We start from the raw sequence: 20,516 nt of genomic DNA on the forward strand, positions 1-20,516 counted from the left end.
CTCGATTTCACTTTTTACTCTGCCTCCCCCAGCTCAAGGCTATGCTTATTTGAGAACTTTCTCCCCCTTGCAAAAACAAAACAAAACAAAAGAGCAATGCCAAGAGAATGCAGAACCCCTGAAATAGCTGTTGAACATCAGCAGTGTTCATTTCGAAGATTACTCAACTGCGTGCTTTAGTATGTCTTGTCAATCATAGAAAAGAAGAACTGTACCAAACTTGATATCTTCTGAAAACTTGCAAAACCTGAGTAGCTAGTCTGTTTAAAAGAGGAAGCTGTATTTTTTCCTACCTTACTGATGTCTCTGATCAGATGGTTTCTCCATTTCATGAGTGGTGAGACCTTAGCTGTCACTGGATGCATAACGGACTTTGCTAAAGCAGCAGGTACTGCTTATCTTCTTTCTGTTTTCATCTAGGCAAGAACTTATTATATGCAATAGATGTTTGTTTAGAAGTTATTTCCAGGTATATCGCTGGGTTTCTAGGAACAGAGAGATGGAAAAGGGGTCTAGGCAGGTGGAAGCAGTACCTCCCAGGAGTGCTCTTGGATTGAGGAGGCAGAGGAGAAGGGACTCTCTGCAATTTAGTAGGTAGTATGGGGCCAAAGTGGGAGAATTTGTTGTGACATATGTCTATTTTCTTCTTGCTTTCTCCCATTTTCCTTTTCCTTCTCCCATCTATTACCATGATATGCTTGCTTCTCCTAGTCATCCAAACTTGGTCCCTTTTACCTCTTTAGTCAACATGCCCATGTCTGTGCCCACAGTGTGTTTCCCTGTGCTTTCATAAATTCTCAACCGCTGAGAACGTGACCACTCCAAAAGGATTACACTTAGTAGTTTTGTGTTTATGGATATTGACTTGTAAGAAACAGTGAAAATAGAATTTACATATATGTGTATATGTACATAAACATTTGTTTATATATTACATTTGTATATAATTTGTAATTTCATATTTATGGTATGTATGTAAAACATATTTATGTGATACATACATAGTATATACATATACATATAGTGTGTGTATATATATATATGTATATAGATGTGGATAAAGTTCATTGAAAATTCACTCTAAGGCAATGAGATGAATCAGTTAATCAACTGATTTGGTCTTTGTGTCTGGATTTACAAGGTTGACTATTTTTCCTGGACCTGTACTAGAAGATAAAGATAGAAATGCCTCCTAATCTTCTGAAAAACTTGGATTGATGGGGATGGAAGTTAACTGTTGACAAATGTCTCCAGGGAGGGTGATGGGACTATGATATGTTTGGTATATGGAAGAGATAGGGGTACTTGTCACTCTTTTTAGAAGATGGTAATGATGACATTGAACCATGCAGGCTGAGTTATTTCTCCTGGGGGGAGAATTGTATGACCCAATAAGAAAAAAGCTGATGTACCCAGTGGAATGAAATGGGTAAAGGGCACAAGCACAGAAAAGGAAAAATGAATGACTACTAATTCCAGTTAAAAACGATTCTCAGTAATTAAATACATATTAGTTACAAAATAATGACATCTCTTTTGCCCATATAATTGGCCAATTTTTTTTTCTTTTCTCTCTTCTTAGTGTTGATGTATGCTTTTGAGACTGGCACCATCGTCTATGAGTGCCAAGAATATATACGTTGCTACACACTTTCAGGAAGCAATTTGGGAAAATGCATCAAGAAACTTAGAAATATGATCACAGGTAGAAATTGTGCTTCGGGAAATCTACTTTAAGGAAGTAATTAAAAAATACAAAGATGTTCATTGCAGCATCATTTATAAAAGTGTAAATCTGGAACAACGTGGTCACACAATAAGACAGTGATTAAATAACCATGAATATCTATCTATACAATAGTTGGGGGTCTTTACAAATTATATTTTCTTTTAAAAATATTTATTTATTTATTTGTTTTATTTTATTATTATTTTTTCATTTACTTGAGAGAGAATGAGAGTGAGAGAGAGAGAGTACAAGCAGGGGAGAGGGAGAAGCAGGCTCCCAGCCAAGCAGAGGCTCCATCACAGTATCCTGAGATCGTGACCTGGGCTGAAGGGAGACGCTTAATGGACTGAGTCCCCTAGGAGTCCCCCCAAATTTATTTATTTTAGAGAGAGAGAAAGAGAGCATAAGTGGGAGGGGCAGAGGGAGAGGGAGAGAGAATCTCAAGTAGACTCCACAATGAACGTGGAGCCTAATGTGGGGGTTGAACTCACAACCCTGAGATCATGACCTGAGCTGAAACCAAGAATCAAGAGTTGGGTGCTTAACTGACCATCCCCTACACATTATATTTTCAAACAATTATTAACTACATGGAGCAAAGTACAGAATATAAAATTTAAAATATCAGAATACAAAAAATGATATAAAATTGTGTAATCAATTTTAACAAACGTGGGACCTAGAAAAGAGGCAGAGGCAGCAGTGCTTTGTCCATGGCACAGGTGTAGGTGGAAATAGCAGTGGCCAGGAAGCTGAGCCCTCAGGTCATGCTGAACACCCCCCAACCACGTTATTTTGACTACATAGTCATGCTTTCCCTATGAAAACATATTCTTCATAATCATCTCCTTCAACTAAATAACATACCACCAGCCTGTATACAATTAAAATTCAACCACATTTAATTCAACCTACTGTTGAAATTTAACCACATTTTTTTTTTAACCACATTTTTTTTTCAACCACATTTAATTCAACCTAATGTTGAAATATAAGGAGTAGATTTAGTCTTTTACAAGGAAACTGGTAAAAAATAACCAAAATCACCTGGCAGGTGAATAAAACCAAGTCACTTAATGAACTGACCATATTCCAAAAATGGGGTGTAGCCTTTGCTCTAGTAACTAATGACAATAATCATCAGGGAAGTCCATGTGCTGCCCCAGAATACAGTGCTGGTATGTGTCTGCAGCTAGCAAGAAGATTGCATTTATTCATGATTGCATCCTTGAGAGGTTCTTGTGTGTTTCCAGGGAGGGAACTTCCTGGCTCACCAGGCAGCCTATTCTGTTCCCACAACCTGGTAATTCCTGGCAAGTCTTTCCCCCTGTGGGACTGAATGCAGTCTCCTCCAATGCTATCAGATTTCTCTGCTCTGGGGACTCTACTTCCTCTCCTGTAGGAAAAGCTATCACATCAATCTATATCAAAGGGATTCTTCTATCTCAAAGGGACCTAAAACACTGCCTAATTCAAACCTTTAATTAAAAAGATTAGAAAACTTTGGTACAGATACAAACAACGCTGGCCAAAAAAAAAAAAAAATAGGAGAAACTAAAATTAATCTGAGCATTAGACTTATATTTTTCATACAAAACATTCTAAGTTCTGTTAACTATGGCTGGTATTTCTGGACCGTTATCATTCTAGCCTGTCCTGTACTCCAGATGGTTACTAACCCTCTTAAAATAGGGCACCTGGGGCAGAACATAATATTTCAAATGTGTAGCCTGCACAGTGAAAAGCAGAGTGAAAATTATTCTGGTTCATCCTCCTGTCCACTTCAGAAGTGTTTATTAAGCAGCTATAAATTGTCAGGCATTAAATGGACATTAGTCACTAGTTTGGCACTGTCCAGTATGATGGTTACCCGCCACATACGGGTACTTAAATTTAAATTCACCGAATTTCAATAAAATGAAAAGTTCAGTTTCTCAACAGCACTAGCCACATTTCAAGTGCATAATAGCCACTTGGCTAGTGGTGCCTTATAGGGCAACACAGATACAGAACATTTCTATTGTTGCTGAAAAATTCTCTTGGATAGTGCTGCAGCAGATAATTATTTTTTCTGACTACCGCAGGTTCTCTGTAAAATAAAACAAAATAAAAAAGGGAAAAGGAAAGGAGGCCTGACTTAATTGTATAGGCGGGAAGCAATTTGAGTAGCTAGTTAGATAGGTAGTTGGATGGATAATGAAAGGGGAGCTTTTAGAATCACTGTGTTCTGGATCCCACCTCCAGAAATTCTGATTTAACTGTTGGGGGATGGGGCATAGCCTGGCATTGGGATTTCAAAAACTCCCCCGCAGTTCCCATCTGCAGCCAGGGCTGAGAACCGTCACTGGAATCAAACTTCTCATTGTGGAAATCTCCTTCTGCAAAGTTCCTGCCAGGCAGTCACCCAGGCTCTGCTTGGATGCCTCCAGGCACAGTTTGCTTGGCACCTCAGGAGGTACCCATTTCATTTTGGGTAATCCCACTCAAGCTCTTTCTTATGTAGTGTTTGAATTTGCCTCTTGGAATGACCTCCTGAGGGCTCTGGAGGGCACCTCTGTGAATCACATTCTGATTCTCATCTACAAACTAGTATCTTGCTCTCTTTCCTATTACAAAGTGTCTTTTGTCCTGGGTGAGTGGATACATCTGGCTCTATCAACTCATCTTTCTTGGGTAGGGTTTCCTCTCCCCTACATTTCAGTTGGCAATGTTCACATGCCTGGGGCCTAGCAGGGTGCTCTGGATGTAGTCTCAGACCACCTGAAAATCCCATCACATGCTAACCTGTAATTCTAGTTGACCATAAAGTTAGCAAGTGATGGGGTTTTTAATTTTTATTTATTTACTTTTAAAGATTTATTTATTTGTTTACTTTGAAGAGAGAGAGAATGCACAAGTGGGAGGGGCAAAGGGAGAGGGAGAGAGCATTTCAAGAAGACTCTGAGCTGAGTGTGGAGCCCAATGCCGGGCTCAATCTCACAACCCTGGGATCATGACCTGAGCTGAAATCAAGAGTGAGATCCTTAACCCATGGCACGACTCACGTGCCTCTGGAAATTTTTTTTAAACTTCCTATGTAAGATAATCAATTGCAGCATTATTTGAAACAGCAAAGAGTATCTGTTTATAGGGGGACTGGCTAAATAAACTGGTATATCCTCACAATGGATTCTCAGCAGTAACAAAGAATAAGAAAAACTTATGTGGTGAAATGGAAAAAGCAAGGTGCGTGATGACGCATGTAGTATTCTGCTTTTATGCAACCAACAGGGTAAGGTTAGTAAATATATTTATATTCGCTTACAGTTGCATATGGAAATGTGTCCCTGCCAGGTAAAGAGTGGGCAGGTTTGTTGTCAGCCAGTGTAAAAGATTGGGGGTTCCTACACTCTGATTCCTCAGCTGTGAGGTAAGCCTACTGTGTGTGCAGCAGCCACCCGGGCCACTCCACATGTCCTCCAGGCAACTCGGCAGCATGGAAAACCAGTGGGAACATTCAGTCATATGCCTGCTGTGCCGTTATAAGTCCTTTGTCCATTATCTAATTGTCATGTGCCTTCTGGTGGTAGCCGTAAAAAAGTGTCAGTCTTACTTGCTAGCTTACAGGTAGGGTACCCTAGATCCTCTACAGTTCTTGATGGGGAAGAGGTGTACAGAGATGGAGCAGGATGAGACTTCTTATTGTGTATCTTCTCATAATATTATGTTTTGAACCATATGATAGTGTGTATTACCTCCTCAATTGTAAATAGCATGTAATTTGAAATAAAAATGTTACTCTTGTAAAAATCAACTTCTTTCATGTAAATTTAGATTAAGGTAATGGAAGTATTATATGTAGGTTAGGAGAAATGATAATTTCTTAGCATCCTAAAGTGGTCAGAATTAAGTGCCCAGTAGAACTCTCCTTGATTCCTGGTTGTCCTCAATGTTCTGGGAATTCATCTACCTACCTATCTATATAGCTATCTATCATCATCTATCTCTACCTGTCACCTACCTGTCATCTTTGTGAAGGATACTCTGACCTCGGATATCTCTCCATTGGACATGTCAGTGAGTAAATGGATTAATATAATCCATGGTTCCCACTAGGTTATTTAATTTGGTTGAGATCCAAGCTTGTTTGTAGAAATTCAAACACTTCATTTAGAATAGCTAAAGATTTTAATGAAGTCTGAAATGTCTGGTTAAAACAAGTTATTGGATACTAATCATTGTAGGTTTTCTAGAACTCTGGGTAACGAACTACTGACTGGATATTTGTGGAAAGATAAGCATTTCTATTTAGGTGGAAGAGATACTTGCTCCTCTGAAGTCATATTATACTACTTTGGACAAGATCTAAGAAATATTGGAAAGCCCTGAGAACTTAAAAGTAAAGAAGGTCAATGGTTGGGGGATGGGAGAAGAACTAACACACTTGCCTGCTCTGTGTTCTAGATGCTCTTGCATGTGTTGGTTCATGTTATCCTCACACCACTCCTCCCTCCTTGACACCTTCCTCACTTGGCTTCTGGGACACCAGCTTTCCTGTTTTTTTTTTCTCCTACCTCACTGTCCACTCCTTCTAAGTTTCTCTTGCTGAGTCCTCCTTGTTCCTATGACCTCTGATTTTTGATATACCTGAGAACACCACCCTTTACTATCTGTACTCACTTCTCCGGTGCTTTTACCCAGTGTCAGGACTTTAAATACCATTTATGTGATGACAACTGTCAATTTTAGATCTTCGACAAGACCTCCCCTGGAGCCGTATATCCAACTGCCTACTAGACATCTCCACTTAGATGACACACAGGCATCTTGGACTGATATCCCCGCCTTCTTTATCCCGCTGATGGCAACTTCTTCCTTCCAGTAGTGCAGGTCAAGACTCTTGGAACCTCTAAGTCTTGACCATTTCTCCGGATATTCATCCCTCACTCTTCCTCTGATCACACTGGGCTTCTTACTTTTCTAAGACCATATCCAGGCACTCTGTCATCTCAGGACACTTGTACTTGTCATTTCTCTGCCTGGAGCCCTCATCCTCCCACTACCTGTCTAACTCATCCAGTTACTTCCTCCAAGTCTTTTCTCAAATGTCACCTCAGTAGGCTCCCTATTGACCTCCCCTCCAATTTAAAAGTGTCCACCTCCAATCTCACCCGGTTCCTTCTCCCCATCTCCTATTTTATCTCTCTCCAGAGCACTCATGACCATCTGAGACCCTGTCGTTTTTAGCTATTTATTCCCTGTGTCCCCCAACTAGAAAATAAGGTCTATGGAGTCGGGAAGTTTGATCTGTTTGGTTCCCTGATGTTGCCTGTGTTCCTGGACCAGTGCCTTGCCCATCATAGGTGCTAATAAGTAATTGCTGAATGAATGGCTGAAGAGCCCCATGAGGCAGTAACTCTTCTCATTAGCATGTTGCACGTAAAAATCCTGAGGCATAGTGCAGTTAAGCTACTTGCTCTAGGTCGCACAGTCATTTCTTCAGACACAGTAATGAATCATTATCCTACACCAAGGAGTATACATAAGGAAGGATACATAAGAAAGAAAATCTTATAGCTATGGACTCCCTTGGCACCAGATATCAATGAAGTCAAAAGTATCTAAGGTCTTGGGCACAGGACCTGATCATAATACCAGGTGGTCCTGCAGGAATGATCACTGGAGTTATCTGTAGGCAGGGCTCTTCTAGATGGGCAGGTGAGTCAGGGTGGCAGGCAGTGACTTCACACATGTTCTCTTCTCTATATTCTTTGGATGATTTATCAAGTTCACCTGAGAGGCTGATCCCCTCAAAGAGACAAAGCACTTAAACACACACACACACACACACACACACACACACACACACATACACAGTCCAGATTAGTGACTTTACTAAACTGGGATATCATTCAGCATGTGGTCTTCTATCAGACAGGCCTGGTTTTAACCAAACTTCCCCTACTGTCAAGGATCAGCACTCTCCATCAGTAGCATAACAGATTTCCACTTTAGTGAAGTTTTGTTATAAAACAGATCTTAAATCCGTAGTATCTTTCTTCATGCATCTGACAAGACCTTGTTGACATTTATTTCTAAAAGCATTCAGACAAGCCCGAGAAATATTGCAAACGATTAGCTCAGAGTATCTCTGGCTTTGGCTGCCATAGACAGACCACAGGTTGTAGCATTGATGCTACTGGAATGTGTGTGTTGGGGGGTGGGGTCATGACTTCCATTTACAGTAGATGTCCACAGCGAGGAAATGATGCTGCAACTGAGAAAGGTGTTCATTATCACACCAAAGGTCTCCACTCATTGGGTGGATGCTGATGGGCAGATGTGGCTGTAGAGAGCCTAGGTTTCTTCAAGCCAGGAACACGTGAGCTCAAGTCCCAACTTTGCCATTTGCTCTCTGTGTGATCTTAAGTTATGGAATTGTTTTGAGCTCTTTTTTTTTTTCCTGAACTCAATTTTTTGGGGCCATATGCTAAGAATAATAAAAAAAAAATCTACCAAAGCACAGACTAGAGGACAATGAAGGACCTGTTAATTGGTCTGTGCTTTGGGGCCTTTGAAAGGCTGGGGAGGATCATGTCCCGTTAAAATCAGGAACCGTCGTTACTTAACATCACTGTGGAAATTCCAACCAAAGCCACAGGGTTAGAAAAACAAATGAGGAATATGAACAAGGAGGTTATAATGTCAGCCTTGTTTTGCTCCCGACATGGAGCCTGCTTCTCCCTCTGCCTGTGTCTCTGCCTCTATCTCTCTATGTCTATCATGAGTAAATAAATAAAATCTTAAAAAAAAAAAAGGAATACTAAAGAATTTATAACAAAGGTGATGTTTTGAGACTGGTGGAAATGCACTTCATGCCATATATCAAACTCAATTAAAAGTGAATTAGAGATTTATATGTATGAAATACCGAACCACAGGGTACCAAAATATATATAAACATTCATGCAATCTTGGGGTGTGGAGGTCCTCACTCAGTGGAACCCCAAGGCAATGACAACATGGGCTTTAGGACAAAAGGACACACAGGATCAAGTCTCAGCTCTGCTGTGCACAGAATAGCCTCAGGCAAGTGAGTGAGCCTGCCGAGTCTCTGTTTGCTTATTGGTAAAATGGGGATAGAAAAATCTACCTTGTAAAGTTGTAAGATGGAGTAACCATGTAAAGTGGTTGGCCTAATGAAGGCTCACTTGTCATGGACTCTTATCTCACATTGGCTATGTGTAAAGAATGTAAACTTCCTGAACTCAGAGACCATTTTCTCTCTGGTATTTTGTTCCTTCCCAGGTGGTTGTTGACAATAAGGGGGAAAACATGCATTGAAAATTTGACCATGTCATTCATTATTTGAACCATGCTGAAAAAATGAGTATTTCTTCCATTCAGAGGCATCGTGTGGGCTGGTGCTCAAGACTAAGGAGTTGGAGTCACAGCTCACTGGTTTCATTTGGGATGTCTTTGGAGTTTAACAAGCCTCTCTGAGTTGACACTTATTAGAAGCTCTGGCTTGCATCTGGGAAGTGTTTGAGGGTGCAGGGAAATGGTCTCTACTTCAAAGGCAAGGAGGTGGGAATTACTGTAAACCCATGGAAGTGCCCTTCTGAACTTTCCTCAGGGACATCTAAACCCAGAGTCCAAGCATACAGGTTGAAAGTCTGGGGCCCAGGGAGAGAAGAGCAGAGCCCCGTGGTTACTCAGTATTTGCCAAAAGCACTAAGAATCACAGAGTAGGAAGGAGGAAAGAAAATATGAGTGTGACAGTATTACACACCAGATAATCTGAAAGCATTCGGGGATCCCAGGTCTACACGGCCCACATGTCCACATGCATGTGTGTGCCAGGTCATCTGAAGGGCATCTCTGTCTTCCATGGAGGCTCACCAGTTCATGTCTCAAGACCTAAAGAGAAATTTCTAAGAGGAACTGTCCCTCCCCCAGTCCTATGGTGTATGTTAACTCCACCCAAGACCAAAGAGAGAGACAAACATTAAGATCTTTAAAACAAAATTTAAATACTCTACCTGGGGTGACTTCCACTTCAAGTTTCTTAGATCTCAGTTTGTGGTTTCAGATTCTGATGACTAAACCCTTCATCTTGTAATTCGCCTACGTTTTCAACCCAGTTACCTTTAGAAAATGTGAAATCTCCAGCAGAGCCTGCTGGAAGGCACTTGCTTTTCATTACAGTTTAATGCACAAGGGAATATAGAAAAATTCCACATCTTTCAACTTTAAAAATTGTCATCCATTTCCTTTCTACAACTATTTTTATTATTTACCCATTTCCTTTTTTTTTTTCTTTAGGAGAGGGAGAGATTGGGGTAGAGGGAGAGGGAGAAAGAGATGCTTAAGCAGGTTCCATGCCCACCACAGAGCCCATCACCAGGCTCAATCTCATGATCCTAAAATCATGACCTTGAAATCATGACCTGAACTAAAATCAAGAGTCCGATGCTTAAGCTTAGGGGACTGAGCCACCCAGGCACCCCCCCAAAACTGTTTTAGTGACTACATAATAACCTATTGCAGTAAGTGGACTAAAATTTATCCAAAGTCTCCTTCACTTGTCAAAGTGTCATTTAAACTGCTTCCACCTTTTTTTGTTTTCTCCTATCATGAAAATGAGGCCACAGTGAACATCCTGTTTTGGTTTGGTGGTGGACTTCTTCCCCATAGGGTAAATTCCTCAGAGTAGAACCAATGGACCAAAGTCATGTGTATTTTATTGGTTCTTGTTATGTACAAAATTTCCTAAACATATTGAACCAAGTCATGTTGCACCAGGGATGCATAATTGCTCCAGGCAGAGCCACTGCAACCTCACCAGCATGGGGTGGCATCATTTACTTTTTTTTTTTCTTATGATTGAAATGGCATTTCAAACCTCAATATATTTTCTAAAGAACCCTCTCTAGGGAAGCCTGGGTGGCTCGGTCAGCTAAATATCTGCCTTAAGCTCAGAACATCATCTTGGGGGCCTGGGATTGAGTCCTGCGTCAGGTTCCCTGCTCAGCAAGGAGTCTTCTCTCTCTCCCTCTGCCCTTCTTCCCTGTTCATTCTCTGTCCTAAATTAATTAATTAATTAATTAAACAAAAACTTTTTTTTTAAAAGAAACATCTCTAATTCTAGATGTTTATGCTCAATTCAGCCTTGTGACATTCATTGAAATTTTAAGTTGATGAATGTAGAACTCTGCTTGTTCCCATGGAGAAGAATCCATTGCATATTACACAGTAAAAACTGAGGTTGCACACACAGTATTGAGCCTGGCCAAGGCAAGATTGGAGGGCACAGGGAAGGGGCAGGGGAGGAGGGTTCTCTCCTCTGACTCCAGGAATTGTGAGAAAAGGGTCAAGGGTCACAGATGGAAGTAGTCACAACTCTGGGTTCCTATCTTCCCCATCCAAGCTTTGACCAGAGTTGGAGGATATGAAGGGCTGTTTGATAAATTGAGGGGGGCCCTCCAAGAGGATGTCTCTCTGCAAGTCACTTCCTTACCCTCATGGGTGGCCATCACAGTTAAGCTGGTGGTCAGGCAGGAAAATAATTTAGTTTGTACCCTTGAGTGTTCCTTAGTTTGTAACTGGCATGGACATAGAGTCAAGAAGCAGTATGTCTGCCTAGGTGCCTGCCAGTTCAGGAGGAGGTGCCTAGCATGGGCGAGGAGCCTGATGACGTGGCAGGAGCAGAGAGGGTCCTCCATTCCAGTGAGAGCTAGAGGGGTCTCTATGCCCAGGGACAACTGAGAATGAGTGGACTGTGAGGCCATTAGCTACAAAGCAGCAGATGCTAGCAAAAAGTTCAGGGTTAAGATCGAGTCATCATCCTTCCTCAGCAGACACCAGTCACCAAAACAGGACCAGCAGGAGACCAATGCATCTTCTTTGCCCTCTGCCCATGCTGGCCCCTCCCTCATATCTCCACTGCCATCTTAGAAAGGACCAATGAGAGAAGACAAGAAACCAAAATTAATGAGCTGGCACGGTAAAGCGGATAAGCAAAACTGAAGTCCTCTTTCAAATGAATGGGTCAGGCTAAGTTTAAACCACTTCGGACTAAAATTTGTGAATCCTTTTTCCAGCTACCCAGTGGAAAGTTGGTAAGATCCAAATTGTTTTGGAGACTAAAGAAATTGCATTTGCATTGCACGGCTGAGTAGTACTGTGAGCAATTTTAGTGAACCAGCAAAGTAGTATAAACTCATTTTTTTGATAAAACTTGTATCCGTGTATGCATATCTGTGTAGAGAAATGTTAATAGTGGTAAACTGCATGGGGGAATTTGGGGTGGTTCTTACTTTTATGTTTTTGCCTTTATTATCAGTGCTGTTTACTATTACTGTACCATATTTTTTAAATGCAAAAAAGACACTTTTAAAAGCCTAATTCAAACTTCTTGACTACTTCAGACTTAAATATTTATTTTGATTTGGACTGAAAACAATTTCAGTTTTCAAATCTCTGACCCATGTAACTGGGAGTCAAGGATTTGGCTTCTCACCCCAAAGAACCAGCATATTTCCCTATGCATTGCAGTCTAGAGCCTCTCAAAAAGATCCTATAATTTTATCATGGTCATGTTGAAAGTAACACATGAATTAAAGACATGATCATCAAGTTGAACAAAATCTTAGTCAATTTTTTTTAATTTGACTTATTTTTAGATCAATCTCAGAGAAAAGGAAAGATAATAGCAATAGTTAAATGGAGGCTTTTATAGTTTTGCTTCTCTAGAGCAAGCAGCTCTGTTTTGGGGTCTTTTTTTTGTTTTGTTTTGTGTTAGCCATTAAAGTTTGAGGGATGTTCTCTGTGATTGTGACTGTGCAACAGACAAAATAATGAATGGGTATTTTTTTCTCAGCAGCTGTAGATTATGGGATTAAGAATAAAAATGATGATAAGATCATACAAATCAGTTGTTTTCACTCTCATCTTCCACCTCAAAAGCCTGGATGTGTTACTGATCAATGAGATATAGTAGGACAGAGCCATGGAAACAGATCAAGTTCTATCCAAGAGACCCAAGTTCCTTCATAATTTTATATGAAATGGTTTCTTATTGCTTTTCTTTATTTCTTTTTTTTAAGATTTTCTTTTTTACTTGAGAGAGCATGCGTGTGTATGTGTATGCTCTAGAGAAAGCACAAACAGACAGAGGGAGAGGTACAGACTCCCTACTAAGCAGGGAGCTCAATGGGGGGCTCAAACCCAGGACCCCAAGATCATGTCCTAGGCTGAAGGCAGATGCTCAACTGTCTGAGCCACCCAGGCACCCTCCTACTGCTTTTCTTTCAGTTCCACTTTCTACCAATTTTATAGTTTTTTTAAAATCTTATTTGATCCTGCACATAACTTCAAGTGGTATCATGATCCTCATCATGGTATCATGATACCTCAAGTGGTATCATGAGTAAATGAGGCTCAAAGTTCAATTCTTGCCCAAGTCCTATAGCTGGTGAAAAGAATGGCTGGGAACAGCTGCTGCCCATGTCTATTCTCATTTTGACTACACAGGACCCTGACAGGTGCTGACCATTGGGGTCCCAGTAGTCTTGTCATTGGCCCTAATTATTGCATTTCTAAGACTTACTTTGAGAAATGCCCATTGATATATACTCATGTCCTCACACTTGTCCCTTCCTCAGAGAAAGGAGAAAGTCAGGAGGACTTCTTCCAAGGAAACAGTGCAGGGATCAACTGTCCTCCTTGGAACTCCTTCCTTGTCTGTTTTTCCATCTTCTCCAGTGAAGTCTGTAATCTTAAGAAGTGCAGACACGGGCCCTAGGGATCCTAGTCTAGAAGATATCAAGTCTGCTGAGAAACTCCATTGGCCTCTCCCTCCCACTCAGTCCCTTTATGAAGGAGGAGCTCTGAGGGGTTTGCTGTTGGCATAGGGATGGCTTATCTCAGCATTATCAGGAGCAGGTAAAGGACAGCAGCCTAGGTTACTGTTGTTTAGAATGTAATTGTCACACAAGTTAATATTAATTATAATGGTGCAATCTTAAAAAATTAAACTTAAAAATCACAGCATTAGAATATAGTAAGAAGAGAATTATTCATAGATACTGAAGACCTAGCCTGAACTTTTAAACTTACTTGTTAGAGGACTTGGGATAAATTACTAAATTTCTCTAAGGTTCAATTTCCCCATCAGCTATAATGAACAGTACCTTGTTAAGGGACCCCAGAGAGGGGAAGTTATTTGTAATAATAACAATCACTATTATTAGTAGTAGTAGTATTTGGTTTTTATATAAGGAAGATGATTTTGAAAGTCATATATAAACTATAAAACCTAAAATTCAAAATTCCTGAAAAGATACAGCAATAATAATTAGCATAAAATTATTGTTTTCATTCCCCAGCCTGCTTTTCCCTGCTTTGTATTTCCTCCTTTAAATGCTTGCAGAAATCAACATCCCCATTCTTTACCAACATCCGCCACATTTCTGTTTCTTTTCCCATGGTGGATTGCGTTGACTTTCAAAACTTCACATCTTTCATCCCTGACACTTCCCTGCCTTCCAGCATCTCTGACACAACTTTGAAAAACATGCTGAAGAAACTTTAAATGTCTAGGCTGTTTAATCACATGTGGTTTTGTGGGTAAATGGATAAATCAATGGGTGTGGCCCATCAAGGGTGATTATGCCTAATTGTGTGGTTGTTTTTGTTGTCATTTTTCTAACACAGGGACAAAATAATGGAGGCCACTACAGCCGAGATTAAGACCATGGATGAGTCTATCCAGACCACAGTGTTTGACTATGAGAATTCACTGCCATGTGAAAAAGTCAACATTAAGCACCTGGGAGCCCAGTTCTTGCCTCCACTGTATTCCCTGGTGTTCGTGATTGGTCTGCTGGGCAATGTGGTGGTGGTGGTGATCCTCACAAAATACAAGAGACTCCGGATTATGACTAACATCTTCCTGCTCAATTTGGCCATTTCTGACTTGCTCTTTCTATTCACTCTGGTATTCTGGATTCATTATACTGGATGGAATGATTGGGTTTTTGGCCATTCCATGTGTAAGCTCGTCTCTGGGCTTTATTACTTGGGCTTATATGGTGAGATCTTTTTCATCATCCTGCTGACCATAGACCGGTACCTGGCCATCGTCCATGCCGTGTTTGCCCTTCGAGCCCGGACCGTCACTTTTGGTGTCATCACGAGTGTTCTCACCTGGGGCCTGGCAGGGCTAGCAGCCCTCCCTGAATTTATCTTCCATGAGTCCCAAGAGGAGTCCGAACAGTTTGTCTGCACCCCTCTCTACCCAAAAGACCAAGAAGACAAGTGGAAGCGTTTCCATGCTCTGAGAATGAATATCCTGGGTCTTGCTCTGCCTCTGCTCATCATGGTTGTCTGCTACTCTGGAATTATTAAAACGCTGCTGAGATGCCCCAGTAAGAAAAAGTACAAGGCCATCCGGCTCATTTTTGTCATAATGGTAGTCTTTTTCATTTTCTGGACACCCTACAACCTGGTCCTCCTATTTTCTGCTTTTCAAACGATCTTTTTTGAGACCACTTGTGAGCAGAGCAAACAGCTGGACGTGGCCATGCAGATCACGGAGGTGATTGCCTATACGCACTGCTGTATCAACCCCATTATCTACGCCTTTGTTGGGGAGAGGTTCCGGAAGCACCTCTGCCACTTCTTCCGCAGGAATGTGGCCACCTACCTGGGCAAATACATCCCGTTCCTTCCCAGCGAGAAATTAGAGAGAAGCAGCTCTGTATCCCCATCAACAGGAGAGCAGGAATTCTCATTTGTATTTTAAGAGAGATGTGGAAAATCACCTAAAGCAGATGCGCAGAACCCATGAAGCAAACATTTCAAGTTAATCATGTTGACCTCAACGCCAACCCTTTAACTTCCAGCTCAATGCTGTAACCCTTAAAGACATTAAAATATATACACAATCGTATCAGTATATGTGCGTTGGCCCAGACATGACCAGGGGTCACTAGCTAGTCAGTTCACTTAACTGCTAACCTCAAAAAGCAGAGCTTCGCTTGGTTCTCCAAAGAGTTACATACATAGTAATGCCATTAAATGTTAGGTAGTTACAAACAAGTAAATCATTTTAAATTTAAACCTTAATTTTAGCCAGCTATTGCATAAATGAAACAAATTTCACAAAATACAATATGTCAATCATAATACTTTTAACATGCCTAGCTCTCTCCTTGCTTGATGAAAAAGCTTTTTTCTTTTCTTCTTTCTTTTTCACTATGTATACGTGCTCTCAACCAGCATAATGGCACTTTGTTCAGAGTATTCTCTCTCTCTCTCTCTCTCTTTTTTTTTTTAAGATTTTATTTTTAAGCACTCTCTGCACCCAACGTGGGGCTTGAACTCACAACTCCCGAGATCAAGAGTCACATGCTTCACCAACTGAGCCAGCCAAGTGTCCCTCAAGTATTATTATTAGTGAATGGATTTCCTGTTTACACCAAATGATCAGATTTCCTATGAGCAACTTAATAAAAGGAGAGCAATTTGATATTTTCAGTATAGAAAATACAGGCCTTGCTCGTGGAAACTTCTCAGAGCCCTGAAAGGTGCAGACACTGTCCTCTTAAAAACTAGGCTCACTGTTCATCCAACAACTCTGTATTAGTTGCACCAACATTGCTTTAGGTTAAGTAAAGGACCCAAAAAGTGTGCAAGATAAACACAACCCTTCCTTCTGGTAGCGGGTGTGAGACAGAAACAAATAACTTCAGAACAAAGGGGAACATACTCAGTACTCTGCCTGGGCCAGGAAGGGAGACACCATTTCTAGCTGGAATATGAGGGAGGAAGACTTCATGGAGGAAGTGGCTTTTGAGCAGGTCTTTGAAAATAGGGCAGGATTTGGAGGGGGGGGGCGATTGGGTGAGGTACCTGAAGTCAATGGAATGTCCAATACAAAGGTAAGGGGGGAGGCATGAACATGAATGGACGGTGTGGGGGATGGTGAGCAGGTTCGGATGGGCCATAGATTTCAGGCAAAGCATCTTGGGTTTTGCTGGGAAGGCAAAGAAAGCTACTGAAGGGGAAGAGTAGAGGAGAAGGATAATCACCATGGTGCATTAGGAAGAGAAATCTGGTAACACAGGGTGGAGTAGAGACCCCAGAACTATGTAGGAAGTTGGTTAGAAGTGTATGTGTGAGGCAAGGAGAGATCAATGACTAATAAGAGAGGGGCCAGAAGAACTCAGAGAGGAATTTGGCCAAGAGACAATGGTGAAGGGAGAGTCAAAGCACTGGGAGCAATATAGGATTGACTGGGGGAAAAGAGCAAAGACAAAGGACAATGTATCCTATGTTAAAAAATGAAATAAAAAAGAGATACAAACAGATTATTTGCTGTGCTTGAGTGCATTGCCCATCCCTTAAAGGACAGGAAAGAAAGTAGTAGTCTTTGGTTTTCTTTAGGGAGGGTTATGGGTGGAGAATAGAAGTATAACTTTTCTCTGAATGCCCTGTGCCTTTTGGCTTTTGAACCAAGGGAATGTGTTACCAATGAAAAATACAAACAAAACTTTAGAATCATATATTTAAAAAAAAAAAAAGCTAAGCTGCTCTTTAGATGTGGTATCCATTCTACCAGCCATAAGGGCATTGGAAACTCTGAAGCACCTTTTGTCTTTTTTGTGGTTCAGTCAGAATGTAAATAAAACAATTATCTGAAGACTTAACTATACATCATTGGTTTTCTCTTGTCTTGTGAAGTAATGTCTGTCCTTAGGTAAGTACAAGTGTAGGATACAGGTACTTGGTCATAAACCCAGATCCCTAAAAGCTTTAGGAGTATTGTGACCCACACAGAATGGCACATAACCAAACCGTGTGATATCCAGGTTATGTGAGATCCTCAAACTAAATCAGGAAACATTTTGTCCTATCTGAAGACTGAGAGGCTTTCCTCGGTTCCAAAAGTCTAAATTGCATGTCCAGTAGAACTAACTATAGTGATAGAAATGTTCTATACCGGTGTTGTCCAATAGGATCACTGCTAGCCACATGCAGCCCTGGAAATGTGGCTATTGGGACTGAGAAACTGAATTTTTAATTTTTATTCAATTTTAACTGAAATAGCCACAAGTGGCTAGTAGCAGCAACATGTGCTCAGCTGCACAGCACTGACCTCCACCACCTTGCATTTCTGCCTCTCTTCTGTCTATCTCTCAAGCTTCTGGAAGCCAGCAAACATACAGCTTGAACACTGTATGACAGACTAGGGAAAATACCAGTGATGCAAAGATGAGTAAGACCCACTTCTAGAAAACTCACTCACAGTTCGGTGGAAGGGATTCATCCGAATCCAATAACTATAATGAAACACAATAGGTGCTTTCTCCTGCAGGTGGAAGTAAAAGGGAGAATTGAAGAAAAGTACCCAGAAAAAGTCACATTCTGCTTAGGTTGGCTTCTCCCAAGAGCACTTCCTGAGCAAGGATTGGAGAGCAAAGAATTTATTTGGAAAGTGCAGAGAACTCCAGTAGGAAAGGGGGAAGTAAGACGGGACTGGGAAGATGTCAACAAAGGGTTCATTATGAAGTACCTTCCACTGGGGGTGCCTGGAGCTCAAAACCACTAGAAAATGCCTGGCAACAGGGTAACTCCCACTCAGCTATCCCACTGGAGGGGGAAGGAGGTTGGGGTGTTTACATTCCACTCCTGTGAGTCATTGGCTGATAGTGGCTCCTGGGGTACGTTAATTCCTGACTGGCTCTGGCAGAGAGACCCTTCCAGCTTTGGGGAAAGCTCCCAGGCAAAACGATGATGTAGATACTGGGCGTCGGAAGCCAGCCAGGCACACTCCATGAAGGCTTGAGGGATAACACAATTTGCTGCCTACTTGAACAGGTTTGTGAACAACTTTTCCATGAAGCAAAGAGTGGATGTGAGAGTGGTGTCCAGGCAAGTGGGTCAATTTGTGGGAACACACAAAAATGCACTGCAGAGAGAGCCCGCTGTGACAAGCCTGGAATGACCGACCTTGAGAGTGGCAGGTGGTCTTGAACAAGCCCTGCTGCTGCTCCTCCTTCATGTTGAGCATCACACTCTGCTAGTTTTTTTTTTTAAGATTTTATTTATTCATTCATGAGAGACACAAAGAGAGAGAGAGGCAGAGATATAGACAGAGGGAGAAGCAGGTTCCCTGCAAGGAGCCTGATGCAGGACTTGATCCCAGGACCCCAGGATCAGACCCTGAGCCAAAGGCAGATGCTCAACTACTGAGCCACCCAGGTGCCCATCACATTCTGCTACTTTAAAAAAAAAATGATCCTTTTCCAGCTTGAGTTTCTGAGATTTCCTTCAAATTTCAGAGCTAAAATTCTCAAGTCTGGTTCTTAACAAAGTAGCTTCCTGTCCTTCATAGCTGTGGGTTTTCAATAACTTCACTGGGATTTTCTTCCATTTCTGCCCAGATAAGTCCCCAGTATAGTTAGGGTTGTCTTTCTCCATCCACTGATCTCTCCCAGGGGTTCGTGAATTGTGCCTCCAGGAGCCAAAATGGCCCAAGGCCCTCTCTGTAAATAAAGTCTCACTGGCACACAGCCACGCTCTTATGTTTATAAATTGTCTGTGGTTGCTTTTGCGCTACCACAACAGAGTTGAATAATTGTGGCAGAGACCATACCGCCCACAGATCCTAAAATAATTTACCTCCTTATCCATTACAGAATAAGTTTCCTGACCCCTGACCAACCATGCACCCATACAGGACCCAGGGCCCTGGTATGCATAGCTATGGCAAGGGAGAACTTGGGATGTGAGGTCTGTAGACAAGCTGCTTCAATGCCCAGGCTGGTCCTACCTTGACCCTGGAAGCAGTGAAAAATACACAAAACAGGGTTGGGTGGTGTAGCAGCCAAATACTGGTCTCTAATGCAAAACCCTAACAATATGTACTGAGACAGTACACTGGAAGCTTTATTGAGGCAGCAGAACTCCATAGATGCGTATTCCAAAGTAGACTATAAGCAGACCTGACACAGGACCTGTAAAAACAGGTTTTATGACTCTTTAGACCCCCTCAACTTTACTGGGAACAAAGAGATTGCATTGATGAAAATAGGGAGAGAGTTGAAAAGGGGTTCTTTGTAGAAGGCGGCTAGCGCCCCCCTCCCATGGAGAGGAGAGAGGCAGGTGGGTGCTTGTGGCTTACCTCAAGCCTGCAAGAATGATGCCAATGGCACCGCCCGGCGGCTTGATATGAATCATCCTGATTAAAGAGGCCCGGCGCATGGGATCTGGCCAGCTAAGGGAGAGCTAGTCCACTGGCCACTGCCCCAGGTCGTCAGAAGAACGGCTGCCTCTTGCAATCTAGACTTTTGGAACCGAGGAGAGCCCCTCAGTTTTCAGGTAGGACAAAATTTTCCCTGGTTTAGTTTGAGGTCCTGGCACACCGACCCCAGTAAACTGAAGCTCAGGCTTTGCTTGCTAACAGCAGCTTTGGTGACAGTTGCAGTGGGAAATGTGAACACTAGGCGGCCTCCGCCCATGCGAGAGGCGCAGAGAGCCCTGTGGTGGTTCAGTAAGCCGAGAATACACCCGCGTGCAAGGTGGGAGGTGGGGTTTTGATATTACAGCAAGAAACTTAGTAATGCCTATACCTGATGTTGTTCCACTCTGTTGCAGGAAACTTTAGGGGATACCATTTATGTCTCCAAGAATTGTGCGGTGCAATGACCCAGAAGGAGCAACAGAAGAAGGGAAACACAGCTCCAATTTATTATTATCTGGGCTAATTTCTAGTTCCTTGATGTAGGATTTTGGCAAAGCG

The 20,516-nt window shown here is 41.8% G+C and overlaps 1 protein-coding gene across 1 annotated transcript; it reads left to right on the plus strand.

The window, feature by feature from the left end:
- Positions 1-273: 273 nt before the first annotated feature.
- Positions 274-16,053, plus strand: CCR3 (C-C motif chemokine receptor 3). Its single transcript, XM_041763656.1, has 2 exons — positions 274-388; positions 14,426-16,053. The coding sequence occupies exon 2, from the start codon at positions 14,436-14,438 to the stop codon at positions 15,513-15,515; it is 1,080 nt and encodes a 359-aa protein (XP_041619590.1). The 5' UTR covers positions 274-388; positions 14,426-14,435; the 3' UTR covers positions 15,516-16,053.
- The last annotated feature ends 4,463 nt before the right edge of the window (positions 16,054-20,516 follow it).

The sequence above is a fragment of the Vulpes lagopus genome, chromosome 7 (genome assembly GCF_018345385.1).
Source record: "Vulpes lagopus strain Blue_001 chromosome 7, ASM1834538v1, whole genome shotgun sequence".
Lineage (NCBI taxonomy): Eukaryota > Metazoa > Chordata > Mammalia > Carnivora > Canidae > Vulpes > Vulpes lagopus.